Source organism: Salvelinus fontinalis, chromosome 25 (assembly GCF_029448725.1).
Source record: "Salvelinus fontinalis isolate EN_2023a chromosome 25, ASM2944872v1, whole genome shotgun sequence".
NCBI classification, from domain to species: domain Eukaryota; kingdom Metazoa; phylum Chordata; class Actinopteri; order Salmoniformes; family Salmonidae; genus Salvelinus; species Salvelinus fontinalis.
The window spans coordinates 16,088,271-16,112,445 of NC_074689.1; the positions used below are offsets into that span (position 1 = coordinate 16,088,271).

A 24,175-nucleotide genomic window follows, 5' to 3' on the forward strand; every position below is an offset into this window, starting at 1 on the left:
AAAAAATTCTCCTGCAAGCCATCCCGTCCTCCTGTCATGTCTTATTTTAATATCCACGGACAGCACCCAGGCACTCATATCAGTTAAATGTGTAGCATGTCTTTTGTGTGTGCATGTAAATGATTAAAACCTTTCTGGATTTCTATTAGAGTTGATATAAAGAACCCAGAGAGTGTGTTCCCCTATGGCTCAGTCGGTAGTAGATTAACACGGGTAATCGGGATCCCGAGAGTTTCCCGGGAACACTCTTTGTTTACATTTCCCAAAATAATAAAATGACCCAGGAAATAAATGTAAAAAATGCCCCAATGTTGCACTAATGCAATTCCACAAAATACTCAACATGCGCAGCAGCAGATTAGCAAAACATTTAATGGCACATTATCCGAATAGGTTGTCGCGTGGAAGCTTTTAGCCTACCGTATTTACTTCAAACAAAGTTGCCATAAATTAAAAGCACACACATAATTGATACTGCTGGACTGTACAACCGACTCGAATGCAGTTAATAAACCCTACAGGAAACCCATACAGTATAGCCTACAAAAGAACATGTGCCTCTTTGAGCTGTCATTGTTGACTCTTGACTCAACAACAATTGACTCTTCAGACTCTTCAGAAACTCCCAAATTTAATAGGCCTATGCACAATTCACTACACATGCTTTCCTGTCGCATACATGACGTCGTAACAATTCAGACAGGCATGAGTGAAAATTCTATCTTCTCCTGTCACACTGAAACCCAACATCCTGACTCCTGTCTTTCATGAAAATTCCTAACTTCATTCTGTAATCCATAGGCTGCATTATCAAAGCACGTCTCTTACTTATTTATGCACTGTCTGGTATTGCTGCCCATTTGAGAGCTTCGGTAGAGAATGTGTTCAACAAACAGTATAAGATTAGATATGGATATTTTTAAAACCGAGTTGGTCCCGGTTTAGATATTTAAACTATTCCCATTGTTAATTTCCCGTTATCCACGAGCTGATCTGCTATCTGTATAATCATCAACTCCATTTAGCCAAGTATAGGAGATATTCTGTCATTTGTTGAAGGAGGTTATCTAGCAAGCTTAGCAACTTTGGTCAATTGACTTTTTTGTTTGACTGCTGTTACAAAGTTTGTGTGCTATACTAATTTTATGTGATGTCGGCGCTCCTGTCTGGCCAAACTAGTCGCCGCTCAACTCCATCATAAATTGTGAAGTTGAGTTTAGTCGGTTATGTCGAGATCGCTACTGCTGAAATGCGCTGAATTAATTTAGGAACATGATAACGCTCTGAATTCATGAATGGCCTGTTTCCCAATTCACAACATTGTCATTGGCAGTCAAAGATAGAGTAACTATCATTACTAAATATCAGTTTAATTTGCACTAAAATCTTTACATTGTGGCGCAGCCAAGCCGACATGGTGGCGCAGCACCTCTCTTATTTGGGGAGAACCCTGGCATAGTGACCATATCTTGGTTTTGAATAGCTTTAAATAGGCTTTTTTTTTGGTGCTATTTCTTGGGACTCTCGGGATAATTATGAATTATTCCCGGTACTGAAACTTGCTAGATTTTCGTGAAAATCGGAATCCATAGTTTGTTAAGCATCGCGCTTTCACGGCCAGGGATGTAGGTTAGATTCCCGGGGCCACCCATACGTAAAATGTATGCACGCATGACTGTGGTGGCTTATGAGTTGCTTACATGGTGTAGGAAATGGACATCTACATTATTTATTGTTTTACATTTAATCCATGGCATCCTCAAGGGCCAATTGGGGCCAACAAAGATAATCGTCTCAGATCTTTAAAAATGCTATATGAGGATGTGTATTGTAAAACTATTATTGAATGAGGCAGTTTCAGTCCCAGTCAAATAAGCATATTGTGGTGAGATAAACAGCTAGAGGGAATTTATGTAAGGCATTTGCGGTGATAATCTTCAACATCTTGCTGAGTGTACTAGGTACGTGGAGGCACTGGTATCATTTCAAACATACACACACCCAGACAAGCACATCTCAGAAGTGACACCCAAACCGGTGGACCGGTAATTGCACTCCTGGCCAGGTTTGCTCAGATTGCGCTTTTAATCAATCAACAAAGCAGAGATGATCCTTGGGCTTGTCAGAGAGAGAGAGAGAAAAGAGAGGCAGAGAGAAAGGGGGGGGGGGGCTTGAGAACAGCCAGCCGAGACTGTGTCCTCTCCTTTTCCTCCACTGCACAATTTACTGCCACCTCTGTACCCTAGGGGAGGAGAGCAGTCTCACCTGATCACATGTGACCCCTCTGTCTGCTGCAATCTCCGTCCGCAAACTCAATCCCCTCTGTGGAGTTCATCCCCTAGCCCCCCCCCCCCCCAGACACCAGGCAAGGCAGGGCTGGCTTGGCTTGGCTTGGCTTGCTTACACACCCAGATAGCATGTGGCATATTGAACTTTTTTTTCTTTCCTTCTCCTCATTACCCCTCCCTCCCTCTGCCTCCATCCTTTCCTCAGAGAGCCTCAGATAAGACCTGAGACTAGACTCACTCGGTCATCAAGCCCTGATTTCTTTTACACTTCATTTACCTTCTGCTTCTGTGCTAATTGATTTCCGAGCCTCAACATGGCCAGGGACACTTTTCAAAGGCCATGTAATGAGCCTTTGGCACATAGTGCCCATTACCAAAATTAAAGCCTGTTACCGTAGCGAGCGCATGGTTTGTTTCAGGCATCCACAGTATTCCCCTGTCTGTCTGTCTCCGTCTGTCTGTCTCACTCCCTCCCTCTTTCTCTCTCTCGCTCTTTCACACATACGCACAGACACACACGTACAAACACACAAAACTCACACATAAAACACACTAACAACAATCACACAGTAAATGGCAGGAGCCTTTACCAGGGGATGCCTATGCTTTATGAACTATTGTCGTTGGTTGCCTGGTTCGTTTAACTTGGTGCTGCAATGCCAGGAAGTGAGTGCAACTGATCTGTACTCTGGGACTAGCTTCTTTCACTGTAGCTGGCTCAGTCTGTAGGGGCTAGCAGATGGCCTGTGATAGTCTATTTCATCTCTTTTGATTCAGTGTCTTTTAAGTCTGGGAAGAGAATACATGTTGAGTTTGGTGGGAAAGACAGTTACTTTGATGTCAAGAGAGAATGTAAATGCACTATGTACAGTTGAAGTCTGAAGTTTACATACACCTTAGTCAAATGCATTTAAACTCAGTTTTCACAATTCCTGACATTTAATCCTAGTAAAAAGTCCCTGTCTTAGGTCAGTTAGGATCACCGCTTTATTTTAAGAATGTGAAATGTCAGAATAATAGTAGAGAAAATTATTTATTTCAGCTTTTATTTCTTTCATCACATTCCCAGTGGTCAGAAGTTTACATACACTCAATTAGTATGTGGTAGCATTGCATTTAAATTGTTTAACTTAGGTCAAACGTTTCGGGTAGCCTTCCACAAGCTTCCCACATTAAGTTGGTCGACTTTCGTCCTTATCCTCCTGACAGAACTGGTGTAACTGAGTCAGGTTTGTAGGATCATTGCTCGCACATGCTTTATTTTGGGTGGGGGGATTGAGGTCAGGGCTTTGTGACGATCCTCTCCAATATCTTGACTTTGTTCTTAAGCCATTTTGCCACAACTTGGAAGTATGCTTGGTGTCATTGTCCATTTGGAAGACCCATTTGCGACAAAGTTTTAACTTCCTGACTGATGTCTTGAGATGTTGCTTCAAAACTCCACATAATAGATATTTTTTTAAGTGCACCAGTCCCTCCTGCAGCAAAGCACCCCCACAACATGATGCTGCCACCCCCTATGCTTCACGGTTGAGATGGTGTTCTTCGGCTTGCCAGCTTCCCCCTTTTTCCTCCAAACATAACAATGGTCATTATTGCCAAACAGTTCTATTTTTGTTTCATCAGACCAGAGTACATTTCTCCAAAATGTACGGTCTTTGTCCCCATGTGCAGTTGCAAACTGTAGTCTGGCTTTTTTATGGCGGTTTTGGAGATGTGGCTTCTTCCTTGCTGAGCGGCCTTTCAGGTTATGTCAATATAGGACTCGTTTTACTGTGGATATAGATACTCTTTCTCCAGCATCTTCACAAGGTCCTTTTGCTGTTGTTCTGGGATTGATTTGCACTTTTCGCACCAAAGTACGTTCATCTCTAGGAGGCAGAACATGTCTCCTTCCTGAGCGGTATGACGGCTGCGTTGTCCCATGGTGTTTATACTTGTGTGCTATTGTTTGCACAGTTGAACGTGGTACCTTCAGGCGTTTGGAAATTGCTCCCAAGGATGAACCAGACTTGTTTGTGTCTACAATTTTTTTTCTGAGGTCTTGGCTTATATCTTTTGATTTTCCCATGATGTCAAGCAAAGAGGCACTGAGTTTGAAGGTAGGCCTTGAAATACATCCACAGGTACACCTCCAATTGACTCAAATGATGTCAATTAGCCTATCATAAGCTTCTAAAGCCATGACATCATTTTCTGGAGTTTTCCAAGCTGTTTAAAGGCACGGTCAACTTAGTGTATGTAAACTTCTGACCCACTGGAATTGTGATACAGTGAATTATAAGTGAAATAATCTGTCTGTAAACAATTGTTGGAAAAGTGACTTGTGTCATGCACAAAGTAGATGTCCTAACCGACTTGCCAAAACTATAGTTTGTGAACAAAAAATTTGTGGAGTGGTTGAAAAACAAGTTTTAATGACTCCAACCTAAGTGTATGTAAACTTCTGACTTCAACTGTATTTATGTGTAATTATTTGGGGTACAGTCATCGTAATGAATTTGAGGGCCAGCAAGGCCAACAGGGAAAAAAGACAGGTCACAGAAGCCTTAACGTCAACAGACAGGACAGGAGCTGTGTAACTCCTGAATGTAGGAGTGGGTGGATAAAGTGAGTGAGTGGATAAAGTTAAAGATATCTTAACATTTTTGCATGCTAGAGCGAAAACCCAACAGCAGTAGACTGGTCCCAGATCAGTTTGTGCTATCTTATCAACTGCAATGTTTGTGCCAAATAGCTCAAACAGATTTTGGACCAGGCTACACCAGCAGACTTAACTTAAAGGAGAGACACGACACAACCATGTTGGCTGGAAATAGAAAAGGTTGGTGTCCTTGGTGTTCTGCTCTGTTGGGTGACATGAATACATGCATGACTTAGTGAGTGGACATTATTGCACCACACCACCACTGCTCTTATGTCTCCACACAGACTGGCCAGGCTGTGCTGTGTGGAAGGTCACACTGGGATCCTACTGCTTTATCTCTGTCTCAAGGAGAAAGCTTTATGTCTTTAACCCCAAGTCTACAGCAAGCAGCTTGTCACCTACTTACATTATGGGAATGGTATGGATAATCTGTATGTGGCTGTTTTGTGTTGAAACTGTATTGAAATGGCGTGCTGTGTTGTGACCGGGTCGTCAGTGCAAAGGAACGAGAGTTAATGTGTAAGATGGTACCTTTTAGATAGGATAGGACTGTTTGCCCTGCAATACAGACAGTACACAACCATAGCTGAATAGATTCATATTTCTGTTGAACGTGCCATTTTTGTTATTGCACTGTTTCTCCTCATAAAGGAGAACAAATTATATCCTTGGCCTATATTTAATATTGCTGACCCAAAGGCTGTTGCTCTATCTCTCTAACGGCAGATCAATATGTGGAAATTCCTTTATTGATTCCAGCAGAAGAGTAAGGATTACAAGCTAGCTAGTTACCTTGGAGGTTCCTCGGACAACCTGATGCTGTAACTTGTCACTTTGATCTTAAAAGCGAGTCTCGGCACACATTTATTTTTTAATTTATTTTTTCAGTGGCAGCCACGATTTATCAGCATTTCTCTGTTTCTCTCGTCTATCATCCTTGAAATCCAACTTCTCCCACATGGTGACCTCTGACATCACCTACTAAGGAAATTACCTCAAACAGCATTTTTGGCAATTAAATGCAACTACAAAACATTATTTAAAAAAGCAATGTATTAATATGGTTTTTGAACACTATAATTTGTTTACAAGCCTGATAGCCGTACTTTTAGTTTATGGTTGACACAGCTTGTTGGCCGTTAGCCAATCGGGTGTTTTTCAACTTTTTCGAAGCACGTGAATGCATCCAACTGGTATTTATGAATTCACAACTGGTAAATCTCCACCTTCTACTTAGAGTTCAAGGATGATAGACCAGTTTCCCACCAGTAATTACCAGTTGAAACGCCATTCAGATTTTATATAGATTTTTCCTAGTCGTATGTGTTAAAAATAGAGTGATAGATATCATCTACATACCTGTATATATCACGTTATGGCTTCTGTGAGTGCACTGGCATCTCCATTTTGAAGTAGTCCATTTTATTCTTCTATTACTTCTATGAGTTGGCAAACAAACTGAAATCGCGTATACTGCCATCTAGAGTGTGTTGTTTGAACATGTATAATGCCAAGTATGGCAATTTACTGCCACCTACAGTTATGGAATGTGTGCTTACGAGTATAATTCATTGGCACCCCTCTATGGTGGTAAATTCCCACTTCCCTCTTGGTTACGAACACAGCATTATTAGCGGAGCAGTTGTGCCTGCCCTTTTCTTTCCTAATCAATAGTTGCTTCATTTTGTGCAATAAATTACTTTGACCTTCATGTTGTTGCTATAACAGACCTCCTAGGACTTTTCATGCAAGACGTACACCCATGCTGGAGCTCCTGGGTATGCAAAGCTGTGTGTGTGAACCCTATTAATTCTATTAGTATCAACTCTGTTGTTTAATTCAGAAAGTAGGCTTCACCTCCGAGTTACATCTGGAGGCATTAGCTAGCTAGCGCTACCTCAGTAGCTTACCATGTTTTTGTGACCAACTCAACATTCTTTACTCCAATCTCAGCTGACTCCTTCTTGCCAAGGCTACTCTGTCTCTCTCTCTTCTTCTAGGTTCAAAACTATATGGCTGTAGTCCGGTGAGTCATTGTCAAAAGAAACAAACTCGCACACAGCCGTCTGGTGCAGTCAAGTGGCTCAGCATTCCAAAAGTTTTCACCTGTTTCTACATCAAGCTAGGACAATGTTCTATTTCATGTTTTTATGGCCCACGTTCAGCTCAGCAGTATATATAATCAATTACAACTCCAATTTACAATGCCATACCCTGACTGGCAATGTACAAACAATACTTAAAAAAATATAAACAATATAATTATAGAGAGAAACTCAAAATACCAACATGTGAGAAATACTGTACTTGATTAATGTTTCAATGGAACCCACCAAAATCATTTATTGATTTAATAAAAAATCAATGTCCTCCAAATCAAGGTTTCACAATTAATGGCACCCTTAAAGATTATTGTAAATAACATCTATCAAAATTAAACCAGGAATGAAATGAGGTAACATGCATGCAATATCCCTTTGTCATCCAACACCATGATGAAAACAAAAGAACTGGCAGTTCAGAAGAGACTGATGGTCGTAGACCTTCATAAATCTGGTAATGGCTACAAGAAGATCCACAAAGGATTGAATATACCACTGAGCACTGTCAGAGCAATTATTAAAAAATTCAAAAGATATGGAACAGTTGAAAACCTCACGGGTAGAGGACGCAAATGCGTTTTGCCCCCCAGGATAGGGAGGAGGAAGGTGAGAGAAGCAACAAAATCCTCAAGAATCACTGTGAAAGAATTGTAGGCCTTGGTGGTGTCTTGAGGTCACCAGGTTTCAAAAAGCACCATCAGACGTCACAACCACAGGCTCTTTGGAAGGGTTGCCAGAAGAAAGCCCTTTCTGACCCCAAGACACAGACGAGAGCGCTTGGAGTTTGCCAAATGTAATTTAAATTATGACTGGAAGAAGGTGTTCTGGTCAGATGAGACCAAAATTGAACGTTTTGGTCAGATACAGCTTCGGCATGTTTGGCGTGGAAACAGAGATGCATACAAGGAGAGGAACCTCATACTCACGGTGAAATATGGAGGGGGGTCAGTGATGTTTTGGGGCTGTTTTAATTCCAGAGGTCCAGGGGCACTGGATAAGATTGATGACATAATGAATTCCACCAATTATCAGGCAATTTTATCAGGCAATTTTGGTTGACAATCTGGTTGCCTCTGCCAGAAGAATGGGACTCGGCCATAGGTGGACCTTCCAACAAGACAATGACCCAAAACATACCTCAAGATCCACATCAGAAATGGTCCTGTGACAACAAAATCAATGTTCTGCCATGACCATCTCAGTCGCCGGACCTCAATCCAATGGAAAATCTGTGGGCTGAGTGGAAGAGGGAAGTTGATAAGCGCAAACCCAAGAATGTGAAGGATCTTGAAAGGATCTGCATAGAGGAATGGTCCAAAATCCCTCCAAATGTGTTCCTTAATCTTGTCAAACATTACAGGAAAAGACCATGATGTTATCCTTGCCAAAGGTGGTTGCACTAAGTACTAAATGAGGAGTGACAATAATTATGAAACCTTGATTTTGGTGAAATTTATTTTGTATTAAATAATTGTATGATTTTGGTGGGTTCCATTGAAACATTAATATAGTACAGTATTTCTCACATGTTGGTATTTTGAGTTTATCTCTTTGAGTTTATAATTATATTGTTTATATTTTTTAAAGTATTGTTTGTACATTGCCAGTCAAGGGTGCCAGTAATTTTGGAGCCCACTGTATATATATTTTTTATGAAACATTTTAAAGATTTTTAAAGCAGTTTTATGACGATGAGACTACTATGGCTATCAGAATATAATTTGAGCCAAACTACTATGGTTACCAGAATACAATGTGGACCGTGACTGCTTTCATGCATTGCATAGCACATGGATTGTCCCTGTTTTAGTACATAGTACAGCTAGCTAGTATATCCTACACAGTACTTTGGTGTCTGATACTGTGGTGGGTTAACTAGTAGCTGTTCTCTATCTCCCTCTGCCTCCCTCGGGGTATACTACGAAGCAAGCTAGATCTACTCAGGGTTTTCTAAAGCTAGCTAGCTTCAGTTAGCTTTCCATTCCAGTTCAGACTTGATCCGTACTACGACAGTGGATATTGCTCGTCCGCCTGTCACTAACTCTAGCAGGTTTTTAACTGTGCATGCATGTCGCACGTGGCTAGTCGAATGCCGAACTCTTCATTGAGACAATGCTAAAACATCAATCCATTGGTAAGTCAGTGCCACGTTTTCACCTGTGCCGAATTCAAAATGGAAGACAAGGTATCATGCAAATTCACTTTAAAAGTGCAGTCTTTATTTTGTTAGTTTGATGTGCTTATTAATGCACAGACACCTGTTGTTACTAAATGTGTAATGTGATAGGTATTTAATAATTAACAATATACATCCAAAAACACATTTGAATAATACAATATTTAATCAGTTGTCTTCTTCAAATGAAGAGGATGATGATGCAATCTTTGCGAGATTGAGGGAATCATTTCATTGGTCGTCAACTCGCAGCTCAGACACTTCATCCAGGACAAATGTAGTGAGCCCTGAGTTAGCCTAACCCGTAGCTGGTTAGATCTGAAGAATTCGTTGCCATAGCAATTTACCAGGCTAAAAGGTGAGCCACATTTGTTGTACCGGTTATCCAAAGTTGAACTTAGAGTTGACGAAAGTTACCTCGCTAACTCCTCTAACTACATTCATAGTATAGGGCTCATGTCTCATGCCTCCAAGTCTTAGCTTGTGCTTCTCAGGTCCTCACTCAGCCCACCATGTTAATCACTGCTTCCAGTTTGTGATTTGCCCATTCCCTGCGTCCATCATATACCCCCCCGCCCCTCTCTTCCTCACCTCCCTCACACCCTGGTTGATTTCCTCTGAGGGCTCAGGGCTCGGTCTGCGTTTGCATACCACCGGCCGTTCTGCCTGGCCCGGGCACTTATTGATCTTCCATCTGTTTGGGGCCCAGTGTGATCAGTGTAGAGTGTGAAAGCCAGACACACGCAGGCAGGCCAGGCAGCCTTCCCTCCCTCTTCCTCCCCAGCGGACACATGCGTACTGATGCAGCCAACACTCACAGATGGGCCTTGGTTCCTTGGTTTAGACGCGGCCTTCTGTGCAGAGTGCGTTGAGCGCGGAAGCAGGTCCCCAGTAACTACCCTGCAGTGAGAAAGGTCGCACAAACAGTAGGGGAGGTGTTCTCTTGTGTTGTGTAGACACTGGGTGTTTGGGTGACACACACGGCGCATGCGTGCACACATTCTAACACACACTTGGCGTGATCCTGAGTCTTTTAGGATGTGATCTTAATGGATACAAGTGCTGAGCAGCATTGTCAGTTTACTTTATACAGTAGTAGTATGCTCTGTCTGACTGTTTTAGTTACATGTAGAACCACTGTGAATAAGAGGATGTGTAAAAACACCAGATATCTTAGGGACTATCTCTGGTGTATAGGCCTAGTAGGTATTGATCTAAGTGTAGCGTATGGATGAATGCCTAGTCCTCTTGTAAGCGTTATTGATCCCACTGGCCCAGATGTGTAACATTTGACTTCGCAGAGAAAATCCTATAGCAGCATACTAATAGCATCAACTGTGTATTTATAGAGGGATGATGCATATGTTAAACCCTGCTGCGGGTCCATTTACAGGGATGCATGTTGTTAACCTAGTTTTTGCTATGGTCAGCTATGGCAATGAGAACTCTCTTCTTTTCTATGGTGCAGGCCAGGGCATCTGGGTTGTGTGCAGTAGGGAAAACGATTTAAAACGGGGAGATACTACACTGAACCAGTAAGAACACCCAGTGTTTGTTTATGTTGCAGAACATTTTGCTACAGTGTACCTTACTGAACACTACCCTGTTTCACTCAATCTAGTTTTAAACACCATAGGATTAACCCTGCCTGGTATCCATTTCCCTGTTATTATTCTTCATTTAACCATTTAGCAACCACAGTAGATTAGCCTCTGTCAAACATGGTTAGTGTTTCCTGCAACCCTGCCTGGATCTGACCGCCATGGATCTGTTTCTCTTGTACATTTTCCACTTGAGGAGGCCAGGTCAATACAGGGCTGTAAATGGGGTTCTCTGCTGGAGACACAAACACTAAGACAGTGAGGGAGGGTCTATTTAACATTGAAGACATGGAAATACGATATGTTGTTTTTGTTAATCCTGATATTTCTTTCTGTCGCTCTGTTTAATACATCATGTTGGAGACCCAAACAGTTTATGCATGTAAACATTTCTGGTGATACGAGAGTCACAGTTGCTGAATCTAGTATGTTGTTTTTTAATGTGGAAGCATCATCAGGATTTCACAATGTTTTACATTGACCTTATAACTAGAAGAGAAAAAAAGTCATGTTTAATTGTTTTCTCTCTAATGCATGTTTGGTAGTGCAGTGTTTCTGGCTAATCAGATTCTTGCTAGTCTGGATAGGTTATTGTTCACAAGAACGTTTGTTCATTCAGTCAATGGCAGTTACTCTCCCACCTTTTTGTCCTGCTTCTCCTCTGGGTGTTAAGTACTAATTATGTGTGTTTGTTCCAAATCTTTTGGAACCACTTCAAACCAACTGCCATGCGTTCTAAGTTATGGCCTATGTAATGCTTCTAGATCAAAACAGCCCCTGCAGTTCTGACACGTTGTAGTTGTAAAGGGTGGATATAATATAAACATAACTATTTTAATAAGATACAGACGGTTAAATCATATCTTTATTGTTATGTTCATGCTGTCAAAACATCATTGTTCCTAACGGATCCCAAGAGACTTGTCTCCGCTGTCAGAATATTTGTACCTTTCGGTCCTTATTGGTTTACCTCGAGCATGTACCGCTGCCATGTTGCTTTATCTAGACCACACAAGGAAAAAATAGTCCCACAGGCCTTAACAGACAATAAAATAAGAAACGCAGCGGTGTAACTACACTTTATTAGGTGTGAAATGAAAGAATTAATAGGCAGATTTTTGGTGTTGCATAAAGTGTGACATTTCATTTAGCGTGGCTAACATAGTAGGGAAAGAGACACAGGTTATGTTAGGCTGGCCTGGCCTTTTACAATAACACCCCCGTAACACCCCCATACCTCCATATGAAACGGTCTTCTCCCTTCCACCTACTGTGAAAATATGAAAAGAAAAAGCTTAATGTCTTGTCACATAGCTTGTGGGACACTAATTGAGGTTGGATGCTGCTACTTTTGTTGAAAAAAGGAGGAGAAAGGAATGATTCCATGGTGGATAGGGTATACACAAAATGCTACTCAGAGATGCACTTTGAATGTTTTATGCTCAGCATTTGCGTCAATCGGGGGGGCAATGCTAAAGTGATGATTGCACCAAGGAAACAGAGGGGGGGGGGAATAATATGTTCTCCAAACCATCTGCACAGTACCTAGAGAAATAGACTCCCAAATCTGCTCCCCAAACTCAGTATTTAAACGTTCAGTGGTGGAGAGCTAGCTGCTAGGTCTGGGGGATACACCTGACATAAGACAGCACAAGCATTTGATAACCAGTAGACTGAACGTGTAGCTTCAGATTTTACAAGGCATATTATTGCCCCCCAAAGCAAACACTGGCTGCCAACACACTCAATTGATTTATCAATATGTCCCAAGGAAAAGATGTAGACCCATACACTGTCGAAAATGGGGAATAAATGCAAAAATAAAGGCATTGTATTGTACTTTAATCATGCTATTGTACTATTTACTTGTTTGCATGTATAGATTTCCTCACTAGATCATGTGACACACTGTATACAATTAACCTCAAATAGAAGCCTAGTTTGTGCGTTCACGATTCACTCTGATGATGGCTTGATGCCAAAACGTTTGTTTTGTTTTTCACCCTTCACTTTTCTGCACAATTAACATTTTGGGCTTCACGATGTCCCAATAAAACACCTCTATTTATGCATTTAAGCCTCCGTTTCTAGATGTAGTTCTCTTTCTCGACAGTGTGCGGATCTCCATCTTTTCCAGTATTCCCATTTTAATACTTATGCACCTGGAACAGACATTATTTGGTTTAAAGGACATTTAAAGAGCGCAGACAACCTCATATCACAGTATATATCAACTCTGTAGTTACTGTGGAAACAGTATGCAGTAATATGAATCCCTAGAGCTGCTTTACATTCTCATATCCACACACAGTGTTTAGAATCCAAGTCCCTGCGGTCTTCGCAGGTTCCCGATCTTTATGAATGATGTTTCATGAATGCTCTATGCTCTACTGTGCACTGCTTAAACTGGAGTGTGTGTTGCATTCATAATGAATACAGTGAAGAGGCTCATGATTGCTGATCAGTGGTAGTGCAGGGTTGGGGGGGGGGGGGCAGTGTTGATTGTAATGGAAGGTTACACGACTGACGGTTTTGTTGTCACGTGTGAGGATGGTGTTTTGGAAATTTGGTAACAGAATGGCACCAACAGCACAAACTTGCAGGTAGTCTAGCGATAAGAGTTTTGTGCCTGTTAAAGGTCGCTGGTTCGAATCTCTGAGCCATCCAGGTGAGAAATCTGTCAATGTGCCCTTGAGCAAGGCACTTAAATCTAATTGCTCCTGAAAGTTGTTCTGGATAAGAGCATCTGCTAAATGACTAAAATGTAAAACCGTCATTCTATTACCAGACTTTGCATCTGTACTGTTCTTCAAGGACATTTGTTTTTGTAACATTTTCTGTGGAAATTGTTAAAAGTAGTCCTTGTGCCTATAGTTATATGGTTTGTTTAACTTTGCAGTCATTGGTTTTTGTTTGACATGCATCTTAAAGTGAAAAATCTGAGTCTCAGCATCACTCTGTTACCGTGGAAATGCCCATGGGACAACTGCTACCCTGAATGTAGAGCAATGATGCAACATATGCAATGCACATTTCTGATTTGTTTTGGAAGACGTTCATGTTACAGGAAAAATGGTATAGTCTCTTGGTATTTATTGCTACTGGAAAAAGGGAATACCTGAAAAATAGAGTCATTAGACCTAGAACTGTTTACTAGGATAACCATCTAAACCGTTTTCTAGGAAAATCATCTACATTTCCGACAATATGCTTTGTGATACAACTGACATGCATATTTTACTTTTGAGGTATAAATCGTTTTTCCCCCCCCTGCTCTGTTTTACTGTCAAGTCGACTTTTTCTCTCACCACCCCCGCCTCCCCCTCTCTCTCCCTCTGTTATCAGAATATCCTGGCCCTGAACCCCCGGGTGAAGAGCCATGCTGATATCTGCTCCACCTCTGCTAAGAAAGTAGAGAAGAAGCACTGGAAAAGAAACCCAGAGAAAGGCTGTGATGTGAGTAGAGCACCCTGAACCCCCCCATCACACACACATACCCACGCACGCACACCAAACAAGACATATGATTGTCGTAGACGTTGTACTGGTTCCAAATTTAGAGAACCGTGTTTTTCTTGGATCCCCACCTCGTCTGACGAGGTTATCTCCGGTAGCTGTTTTTTAACCTTTGCTTGGACTTATGTCAATGTCCACAGCTGTGTCCTGGACACCCTGACAAGATAACAAACACACACGCATGCACACACACACACTCACACACACACTCACAAGCACACTTCACTGTCACGTCCCTGTCGCACACAAGCAAACACAAAACACACACACAAACACAATTATCTTAGGATTCCAGGCACATGCTGTCAAAGTCTCAGAGAATATCTCCTAAGACCAGCCTCACGGTTTGTTTTTTGGCAGGTGGCTGCAGTCCCTCGTCTGTCCTTGAAGGGAACTGATATGACACTCTGTTTGTCTGTGTGTGTGTGTGTGTGTGTATGTGTTTGAGAGTGAGTGTACGTGTGCTTGTGACAGTGGTTTGTGTGTGTGTGCACATGCATGTGTGTGTGTGTGTGTGTCTGATATATACACAAAATAAATTGGAGATGTTTTGTAGGAGAGATTATTCTCTCTCCCTGCTGACTGCTCTGTGCCTAAGTACAACTAGCTAATTCATCACGCTAATCAATGGTGATGGATTCTCCACTTTATTTAATGTTGAAAAGCTTAATAGTTAGAACATATGGCGTATATGCGTATATCCAGAACCTATGTACACATTTATGTTTATGGATTGGTGAAGTTCTTTATCTGAAATAACCAAGCATACAGTCTAGTGGTCTACTATAATCATGAGTAAATATGTGGATGAAGTATTTTAGGTTAATGTGATGAATGTTGTCATATCTTTATCAAAGTTACAAAACAAGACGTCAACCATCTAACTGAAAGTGTTTTGGCAGCACACAGCATTCTCCATGATCATTCTTCCATCCAAACACCCTTCTACTGCTAAACCATTATAGTCCATAGCTGTCTTTGATTTCTGTTAACGATAGGGTATAGAGCGATCCTATGTAACATATTTATCCGCTTGCGAAGGGCAAAAACAATGCCCATTTTAATTACGAAGGTTGGTCAGAACCTGGAGCATCCTTTCTAAGTGTTCTAGGGGTCAGGACGGATGCTATAGAGGTCACAAACATGACGTGCATCCGAAATGTCACTCTATTCCCTATATCAGTGGTTCCCAAACTTTTTATAGTCCCGTACCCCTTCAAACATTCAACCTCCAGCTGCGTACCCCCTCTAGCACCAGGGTCAGCGCACTCTCAAATGTTGTTTTTTTTGCCATCGTTGTAAGCCTGCCACACACACACTATACGATACATTTATTAAACATAAGAATGAGTGTGAGTTTGTCACAACCCGGCTCGTGGGATGTGACAAAGAGCTCTTATAGGACCAGGGCATAAATAATAATAATATAATAATAATCAATATTTTTGCTCTTTACTTAGCCATCTTACATATAAAACCTTATTTGTTAATCAAAAATGGTGAATAACTCACCACAGGTTAAAGAGAAGGGTGTGTTTGAAAGGATGCACATAACTCTACAATGTTGGGTTGTTTTGGAGAGTCTGTCTTTGTGCCTGTATTTAGTTTTCATGCTAGTGAGGGCTGAGAATCCACTCTTACATAGGTACGTGGTTGCAAAGGGCATCAGTGTCTTAACAGTGTGATTTGACAAGACAGGATAGTCTGAGCGCAGCCCAATCCAGGAATCTGGCAGTGGCTTCTGATTGAAATAAAATTTTCACAGAACCGCCTGTTGCAATTTCGATGAGGCACTCTTGTTCAGATATCGGTAAGTGGACTGGAGGCAGGGCATGAAAGGGTTAATGAATCCAGTTGTTTGTGTCATTCGTTTCGGGAAAGTACCTGCGTAATTGCTCACCCAACTCCGGTGCTTCGCTATATCAAATTTGACATTGTCTGTTAGCTTGAGTTCATTTGCACACAAACAAATAATACAATGATGGAAAGACCTGTGTGTTGTCCTTGTTAATGCAGACAGAGAAGAGCTCCAACTTCTTAATCATAGCCTCAATTTTGTCCCGCACATTGAATATAGTTGCTGGGAGTTCCTGTAATCCTAGATTCAGACCATTCAGGTGAGAAAAAACATCACCCAGATAAGCCAGTTGTGTGAGAAAGTCGTCATCATGCAAGCGATCAGACAAGTGAAAATTATGGTCAGTAAAGAAAACTTTAACCCTGTCTCTCAGTTAAAAAAACATGTCAATACTTTGCCCCTTGTTAACCAGCTCACTTTTGTATGTTGTAAAAGCGTTACATGGTCGCTGCCCATATTATTGCATAGTGCAGAAAATACACAAGAGTTCAGGGGCCTTGCTTTAACAAAGTTAACCATTTTCACTGTAGTGTCCAAAGCGTCTTTCAAGCTGTCAGGCATTCCCTTGGCAGCAAGAGCCTCTTGGTGGATGCTGCAGTGTATCCAAGTGGTGTCGGGAGCAACTGCTTGTACGCACATTACCACTCCACTATGTCTTCCTGTCATGGCTTGTGTGCCATCAGTACAGTTACCAACACATCTTGACCACCAAAGTCCATTTGATGTCACAAAGCTGTCCAGTACTTTAAAAATATCTTCTCCTGTTGTCCTGGTTTCCAGTGGTTTGCAGAAGAGGACGTCTTCCTTAATTGACCCCCATAAACGTAACGGACATATACCAGGAGCTGTGCCAGGCCCGCCACATCTGTTGACTCATCCAGTTGTTACGCATATAATTCACTGGCTTGTATGCAAAGCAGTAATTGTTTCAAAACATCTCCTGTCAGGTCACTGATGCGTCATGAAACAGTGTTGTTTGATGGAGGTATTGTCTGTATATTTTTTTTTGGCCTTTTCCCCCAGCATTGTCCCAGCCCTATCTGCGGTAGCAGGAAGAAATAAGTCCTACACAATGGTATGGGGCTTGCCTGACGTAGCCACTTGGTAGCTCACCATATAAGACGCTTCTAGCCCCTTCTTATTAATGGTATCTGTTGCTTATATACATGTCTGAATTCTCGCTCAAAAAACTCCCGTGGCTTATTTTTCAAATTGGCATGTTTTGTTTCTAAATGTCTGCGCAAGAGTGAAGGTTTCATCGAGTTGTGAGATGGTACTTTTGCACATATAACACACAGTGGCTGAGGAAAAGCACTACTCCTAATATAAGTGAACCCCAAATCAATCTAGTTCTCATCATATTTGCGCCTCTTCAATGGTCCAATGTCCCTGTCTGTTCGGTGCTTTCCCGGGTAATGGGGCAGTAGCTCTTCGACTGCATCAGATTCACAACTGTCAGTGTCCATGCTACCTGGGATAACAACAAATGTAGAATTACTGATGCTAGCATTGGATGTGCTCGTGGAAGCAGAACAACTTGTGTCGTCGACAGGTGCAGGTGTAGTACTGCTGGTAGTAGCAGTATTACCAGTAGAGCTGGTATGTGTCTCTATGGATGCGGGCCTTACTTTTTTTTAACCATTTATCAATTTTCGAGCAAACGGAATGAGCAGCAGCTACTTTTGGCTACATACGGACTGAATTCCCGCGAGAGAGTAACGGTTAATGTGATTGGATGTTAATTATTTGACTAGGCTATCTGTATTTGACATTGTGTTGTTATTTCGCTGAACACTAGATGGTTTCATTTTATTTTTGGCAGTGAAATGAGGCTACTCAGGCGAGGAAAAAAACCTCACCCAAATGTATAGCCCATTGGAAAATATAAATGGACTGTTTGAAAATGTGAAAAAAAAAATATATGTAGATATTATTTTTATTTTTTAAATGTGAATCACATTTTCATTTGGCCTACCCCCGGTGGCATTGCGCGTACCTCCCCTATATGACTATTATATAGCCTCGCTACTGTTATTTTTCACTGTCTTTTTACTGTTTTTATTTTTTTTACTTACCTATTGTTCAACTAATAACTTTTTTGCACTTTTGGTTAGAGCCTGTAAGTAAGCATTTCACTGTAAGGTCTACAGTGAGACCCAGACATTATTTAGAGGTGGATCTATGAAGAGCCTTCATCCATATAGCGTCCTAATGTATGGCTAGGATATTGAGGGATGCAGTTTATGTCAGTAGAGGGGATCTTTGAAGGGGTTCCCTACCTATTTGCGGTGTAATAGCTCCCTTACTAATCCACGGAGCAATACTGCAGGGCAGTCTTCCATGATATCTGTGCATTAAGCACTCAGAAACTCAGTAGTGAGTCTGGATAGGTCTATCTTTCTGCTTTGTGATACCAGTGAGTTAGAGCACATTTACTCTCTCTCTGCCTATCCTCCTATCCTCGTAATGCTCCTTCCTCTGTGTTCTTTCTCTGGTCTGAAGACTGTGCTTTGGTACCTCTGTCTTTCTCTGTCTCTCTCTCTCTGTCTCTCTCATTCTGTCTCTCTCATTCTGTCTCTCTCTCTCTGTCTCTCTCTCTCTCTCTCTCTCTCTCTCTCTCATTCCGTCTCTGTCTCTGTCTCTGTCTCTGTCTCTGTCTCTGTCTCTGTCTCTCTCTGTCTCTGTCTCTGTCTCTCTCTCTCTCTCTGTCTCTCTCTCTCTGTCTCTCTCTCTCTCTGTCTCTCTCTCTCTGTCTCTCTCTCTCTGTCTCTCTCTCCCTGTCTCTGTGTCTCTCTGTCTCTGTCTCTGTCTCTGTCTCTGTCTCTCTCTCTGTCTCTGTCTCTCTCTCTCTCTCTGTCTCTCTCTCTCTCTCTCTGTCTCTCTCTCTCTCTCTGTCTCTCTCTCTCATTCTGTCTCTCTGTCTCTCTCTCTCTCTCTCTCTCTGTCTCTCTCTCTCTGTCTCTCTCTCTCTCTCTCTCTCTCTCTCTCTCTCTCTCTCTCTCTCTCTGTCTCTCTCTCTCTGTCTCTCTCTCTCTGTCTCTCTCTCTCTGTCTCTCTCTCTCTCTCTCTCTGTCTCTCTCTCTCTGTCTCTGTCTCTCTCTCTGTCTCTCTCTCTCATTCTGTCTCTCTCTCTCTCTCTCTCTGTCTCTCTCTCTCATTCTGTCTCTCTCTTTCTCTCTCTGTCTCTCTCTGTCTGTCTGTCTGTCTGTCTGTCTGTCTCTCTGTCTCTCTTTTTATCTTTTGGTGTATCGGCTTCTTTTTCTTTCTCTTCTGTCGCTGTCTCCTCCCTCCTCTCTCTCCATCTCGGTCTGTCTGTCTCTCTGCTTTGGTGTCTTAGAAGGCCTCTTTCTCTCTCCCCTCCACACCCCTCTCTCTCCATGTGCTTGAGTGTCAGAAAAGGCTTCTGGGAGGTTTATTAGGCATCTGAAGGTAATTGCTTTAATGAGACACGATGAAAGCGAAGAGGGCAAAAAATCTACCATAAGTGAATCCTGTCTGGAATTCGTTAAATGTCTTAAATTGCCTTTCATAATCATCACTCAGTACCCCGGTCACAGTCAAGGTCCAATAAAAACAAGGAAAGAAAAAAAAACGAGCATATTTTTAAACGGTTATTTTCATTCCGATCGCAATCAAAGTCTTAAGGAAAAAATTGTAATCTTGCCTTCGTTTTATTTATATTTATATATATATATATATATATATATATATATATATATATATATATATATATATATATATATATATTTATATATATATATATATATTATTTGTTGTTTTTTGTTGTTTTGTTGTGATATGCATAAATTAAAGGGTGATGGTTTCTCTTATAATTAAGGCTTTCAGACACTGGAATAAGATTTTAGAATTAAATGAAGGTTTCTGTTGGTCTGAAAGTTAAGTTGTATTTATGTACACCAACAACAGAAACGAACACTTAACAATACTGAGGATGTTCTGCAATACAGACAACACATGAGGCTGTCAAACAAATATATATTGCGTTGGGAACTATACAACAACATTGATCATGTACAGTATGTAAGAATGGCTGAAATTGGAAACACGCCACAGTTTGAGAATTTGAAGCATTCAAGTTTTTTTCAGTGACAATGATATCCAATGTCTCACCTCTTCAGGGCTAACGCATCATAATCATAACCAGTGGTCTTTTTGGCCAGATGTAATCTTTAACAGCAGGTCTTCTCTGCCAGGAGATGTATTCTAATCTTTACATGTGAAATAATTGTCTTCTCACACAATATTATGGATGAGACCACATTAGTGCTTTTGCCAGGTTTATTTGTCACTATTGAAGGGATTTAAAGTGAGTAAAACGAGGAGCAAATGCTCCACTCCATCACATTGTGATAAAAGTAAATGGGTCATGCCTCTAATAGTGCTGCAGTGTGAAGACAGATTGTTCATTAAATGCATTGCATGTCGGGGGAAAAAAGGAGCTTCATTTATATTAAGAAATATATGAAGATATCAAAACAAAATAAATGGATTCAAATTGTTTCATGCTGCCTCACCTATTGTTCAGCTAATTAGTAGTTACAACTGTGTGGCTATCTTGTCGTTTTAGTTCAAATAATGTGACATGTTTTATTTTGAGCGAACAGAAGAGTATACTTCATCATTGGAGCGGAAGGATTCCATATGTGGCCCACAGATTTTTGGTGATGGCCTAATGTTTATTTTGGTGTTAGTGAGAGATTAGCTGAGATGAGAGCTGAACATGACATTTTTCGACTTTTTGCGAGTGGAAATTCAGCACTCATTTATCTTTTACAGATAAATCTATAAGACAGTCTCTGGTAAATGTGGACACATATTTACTGGAGCATATTTTCCATCATCACTTCACTGATTTAATCCCTGATCTCTTCATCCTCTCAGTTCCTGGTAAGACATGCACCAGCATGGGGTGATCGACAGGGGGCACTGGGATGGAATATTGACACAGTGGACTGAGTTAGTGCGTGTGTGCGTGTGTGTGTGTCTTGGCTGGGTTAAAGCAGGTCATTGTGTTGTGAGCAGAGTGGAGCCAGTGAGTCAGATACTGTGTAAACGACTGGTTCGTTATCTCTGACTACCTCTGGATAATTACACGACACTGATCAACCTAGACATCGATTCTCTCTGCCTGATCAAATGTCAGCAGGCTGCAGCACCACATTAGGGTGGAGCACACGTGTGTGTGTGTGTGTGTGTGTGTGTGCGAGAGAGAGAACACAAAGAGGTGTGTGTTTGTGTTAGTCGGGGAACTGTAGAGTGGTATGTATGGGGGTGGTTGTGATCGATGGGCTTTATCAGTTGAAACACACAGACCCCCCTGGTAATCCCAGCAGTGGCCCTCTCTCCCTCCCCACTTCCATCGTAGGATTAACCAGCAGATACATGGAGTATTACAACACAAGCACTACCCTGCCTAAGCCGCTCCTACCGAGGGGTGGGGGAGATGAAATGAATTATGTTAAGATTTGATGTTAATAGAAGCTCCTCGTAATTCTCTTCTCTCTTCCCTCCAAGGACCTTTTCATTCTTCTGAATGTATAATAGAACACTAAGCTTATGGCGTAAATACATTGGCCGTGACATAATTGGAATATAATATTCTCCCCTCCTAACATTTTGGAATGTGTTTTATTAGGTATATAAAGGTAGGTACTGTAGGTGTGTCTGACATTGCATTTCAATATTTGTTGTTTTGATGGCTCTGCCTGTCTGTTTTAGTGCAACTTTGAGGGGGTTGGTAGGTAGGTAGGTATGTATGTTATGGGGTTTCAAATCTTATGGTAGACATAAAGAGAGGTGGGCTATATCTCTCCTAATGGCCTGAGATTAATCACCGTTATCTGATATGAAAATTCATAAATCTCACAAGACAAGCTAATAGCTGTGTTTTGCTCTGTATGGGAATCCCCCAAGGTCTCATCGCTAACTGGCACGTGCTGCTGCTAGAGTGGAATGAATATTTGACAAAGTTGTGGTGTGCCATACAATATGCCAGATTCAATGCCCTTTATGTAATCCACTATTGTGCTCTTATGTTGGTAGCTTGAAGGTTAACATGAGGAAAATCAATCATTATTTACAAAAAGGAACGATGGCTTAACTACCCTTAATATACTAAACTCTTGTTAGTGCTTCACTTAGATCTACATTTTTTTACAGTTTCAATATTAGTACCCTCATAATGGTATGACGTTCCGATGTGTTTGTGACACATTCACAACACTTTTGAATGAATATGGCTTATTAATGCAATATTCCATCCCTTGCCCAGAGGACAGATAAAATAAAAACTAGCTTACACAAATTGTTTTTGAAACATATCCTTGTCATTCACACACGCTCAAACAACGCAAATAATGACACGTTTCCATATCATTTTATTTTTATTGTTTGAACAACGAAATGAAAGAAAACATTTGTTAATCCCATCGAATTATTGAAATATTTCAGTGTAGACATTACGAGAATTCAATTGGGAAAATCACTGACTTGCACTTTGGTTTTCAATCATGTAAATTAGGTGTCAATAAGAATTGAAGAGCTTTCCTAATAATAAATGTAAAATGCAGGCCTTCCGCATTTGGTTTTGTGCGAAGAACATAAGCGAGTTAGTGCTTGTGAACATTACCACCACCTGACTCACGTTATAACCAATTCCAGTAGAAACACTTTAGGGAGATGATCATTATCTTTATGGATAAAATCCCTTCCCTTCCTCCCAGTATATGTCTATTAGTTTCACACATTTTATGGATGAAGCTCTAAGATTATATCGATCTTGTAATGCAGCAATAGTTTTAATAACCAACCGAGCTACAAGTCAATGAGTATTTGAATTGGATATCCTCAGGCTTGGTCTTGCAAGTAGTTTGCTGAACAAACGTAATTGCCGTAAACGGCCATGCCATCATCCACCATTGTACATAATTGATATACAAAATAAACATCACTCCATTTATGTAGAAAGGGCTGTCGCTCATAGAGGAGTGATGGTACTGTGTACAGTCATGGTGCAAATCAGGTATACATAGATACTACACAGTATGGTGATGTTATGTCATCTAAGAGGACAATTTAGCACTGCAAGGTCTGAGGCTACCTGACTTTCTTTGCTTTGTTGTGGTACTGAATGGCAGTAGGCAGGGTTGGAGAGTTGATTGTGTTGTTCAGAATGTGTTATTAAAGACAAACATCCGGGCCTGTATGATCCAGCTCTTGAGTATGAGTAAGGGATTAGACTCTGTGGCCTGTGGTCACTGAGTGGGGTCTGAACACACACACATATACGCACACACACACACTTCTTGAGAAGGGAGGGAGGGAGGGAGATTAGGCTGAGCTGAGTGGTTATCTGGCCGGTGGCGGCAGGAGGGCAGAGGTTCCTTCCTCGCTAATCGTCAGCGTGTCAATAACGTCCAGGCTTCTCTCTCTCTCCTTGGCTCAGTCTGTCCCCTACCCCAGGCTCATCTCCGCTCCGGAGGGGTCCTGGGGATTTGATAGGGCCGATGCCATGACAACGGCTCACCCCGACCCCCAAGAGAGAGTAGGGTGATGACGTGCGGTGGTTTAAATGATGCGCTGGACAATAACATTGCAATGTCAGTATTTGATGACTCATTCACAACAAAGTCAGGGTTTTGGAGCTAAAGTGCAATTTGCATAAAGAATACATTTTATTCTCTTTTCCTAAAAGCTTGGTGTGCTGCGATGGTATTGAAGTGGATTAAGACAGAATCCAGGGTATTAGCCCTACGATCAATGAAACGCATCAGACACCAAACAGACAAACAAACAAACACTCATCCCTCTCTCTCTCTCTCTCTCCCTCTCTCTCACACACACGTAGAGCTGCGTGACGCTGGAGAACAATTTTGATGACATCAAACACACAACTCTGAGCGAGCGCGGAGCACTTCGGGAAGCAATGAGGTAAGGCTACAGCCGCCGGGTCACCATGGCAACAGTC

At 41.5% G+C, this 24,175-nt stretch overlaps 1 protein-coding gene across 2 annotated transcripts in view; it reads left to right on the plus strand.

The window, feature by feature from the left end:
- The window catches only part of LOC129822899 (dihydropyrimidine dehydrogenase [NADP(+)]-like), a 213,809-nt gene that overhangs the window by 3,713 nt on the left and 185,921 nt on the right, over window positions 1-24,175 (plus strand). For both annotated transcript variants that reach the window (XM_055881411.1, XM_055881410.1), the window contains exons 2-3: window positions 14,160-14,270; window positions 24,056-24,138. In XM_055881411.1, coding sequence (XP_055737386.1) covers window positions 14,160-14,270; window positions 24,056-24,138 — 194 coding nt within the window. The remainder of the gene's footprint in view (window positions 1-14,159; window positions 14,271-24,055; window positions 24,139-24,175) is intronic.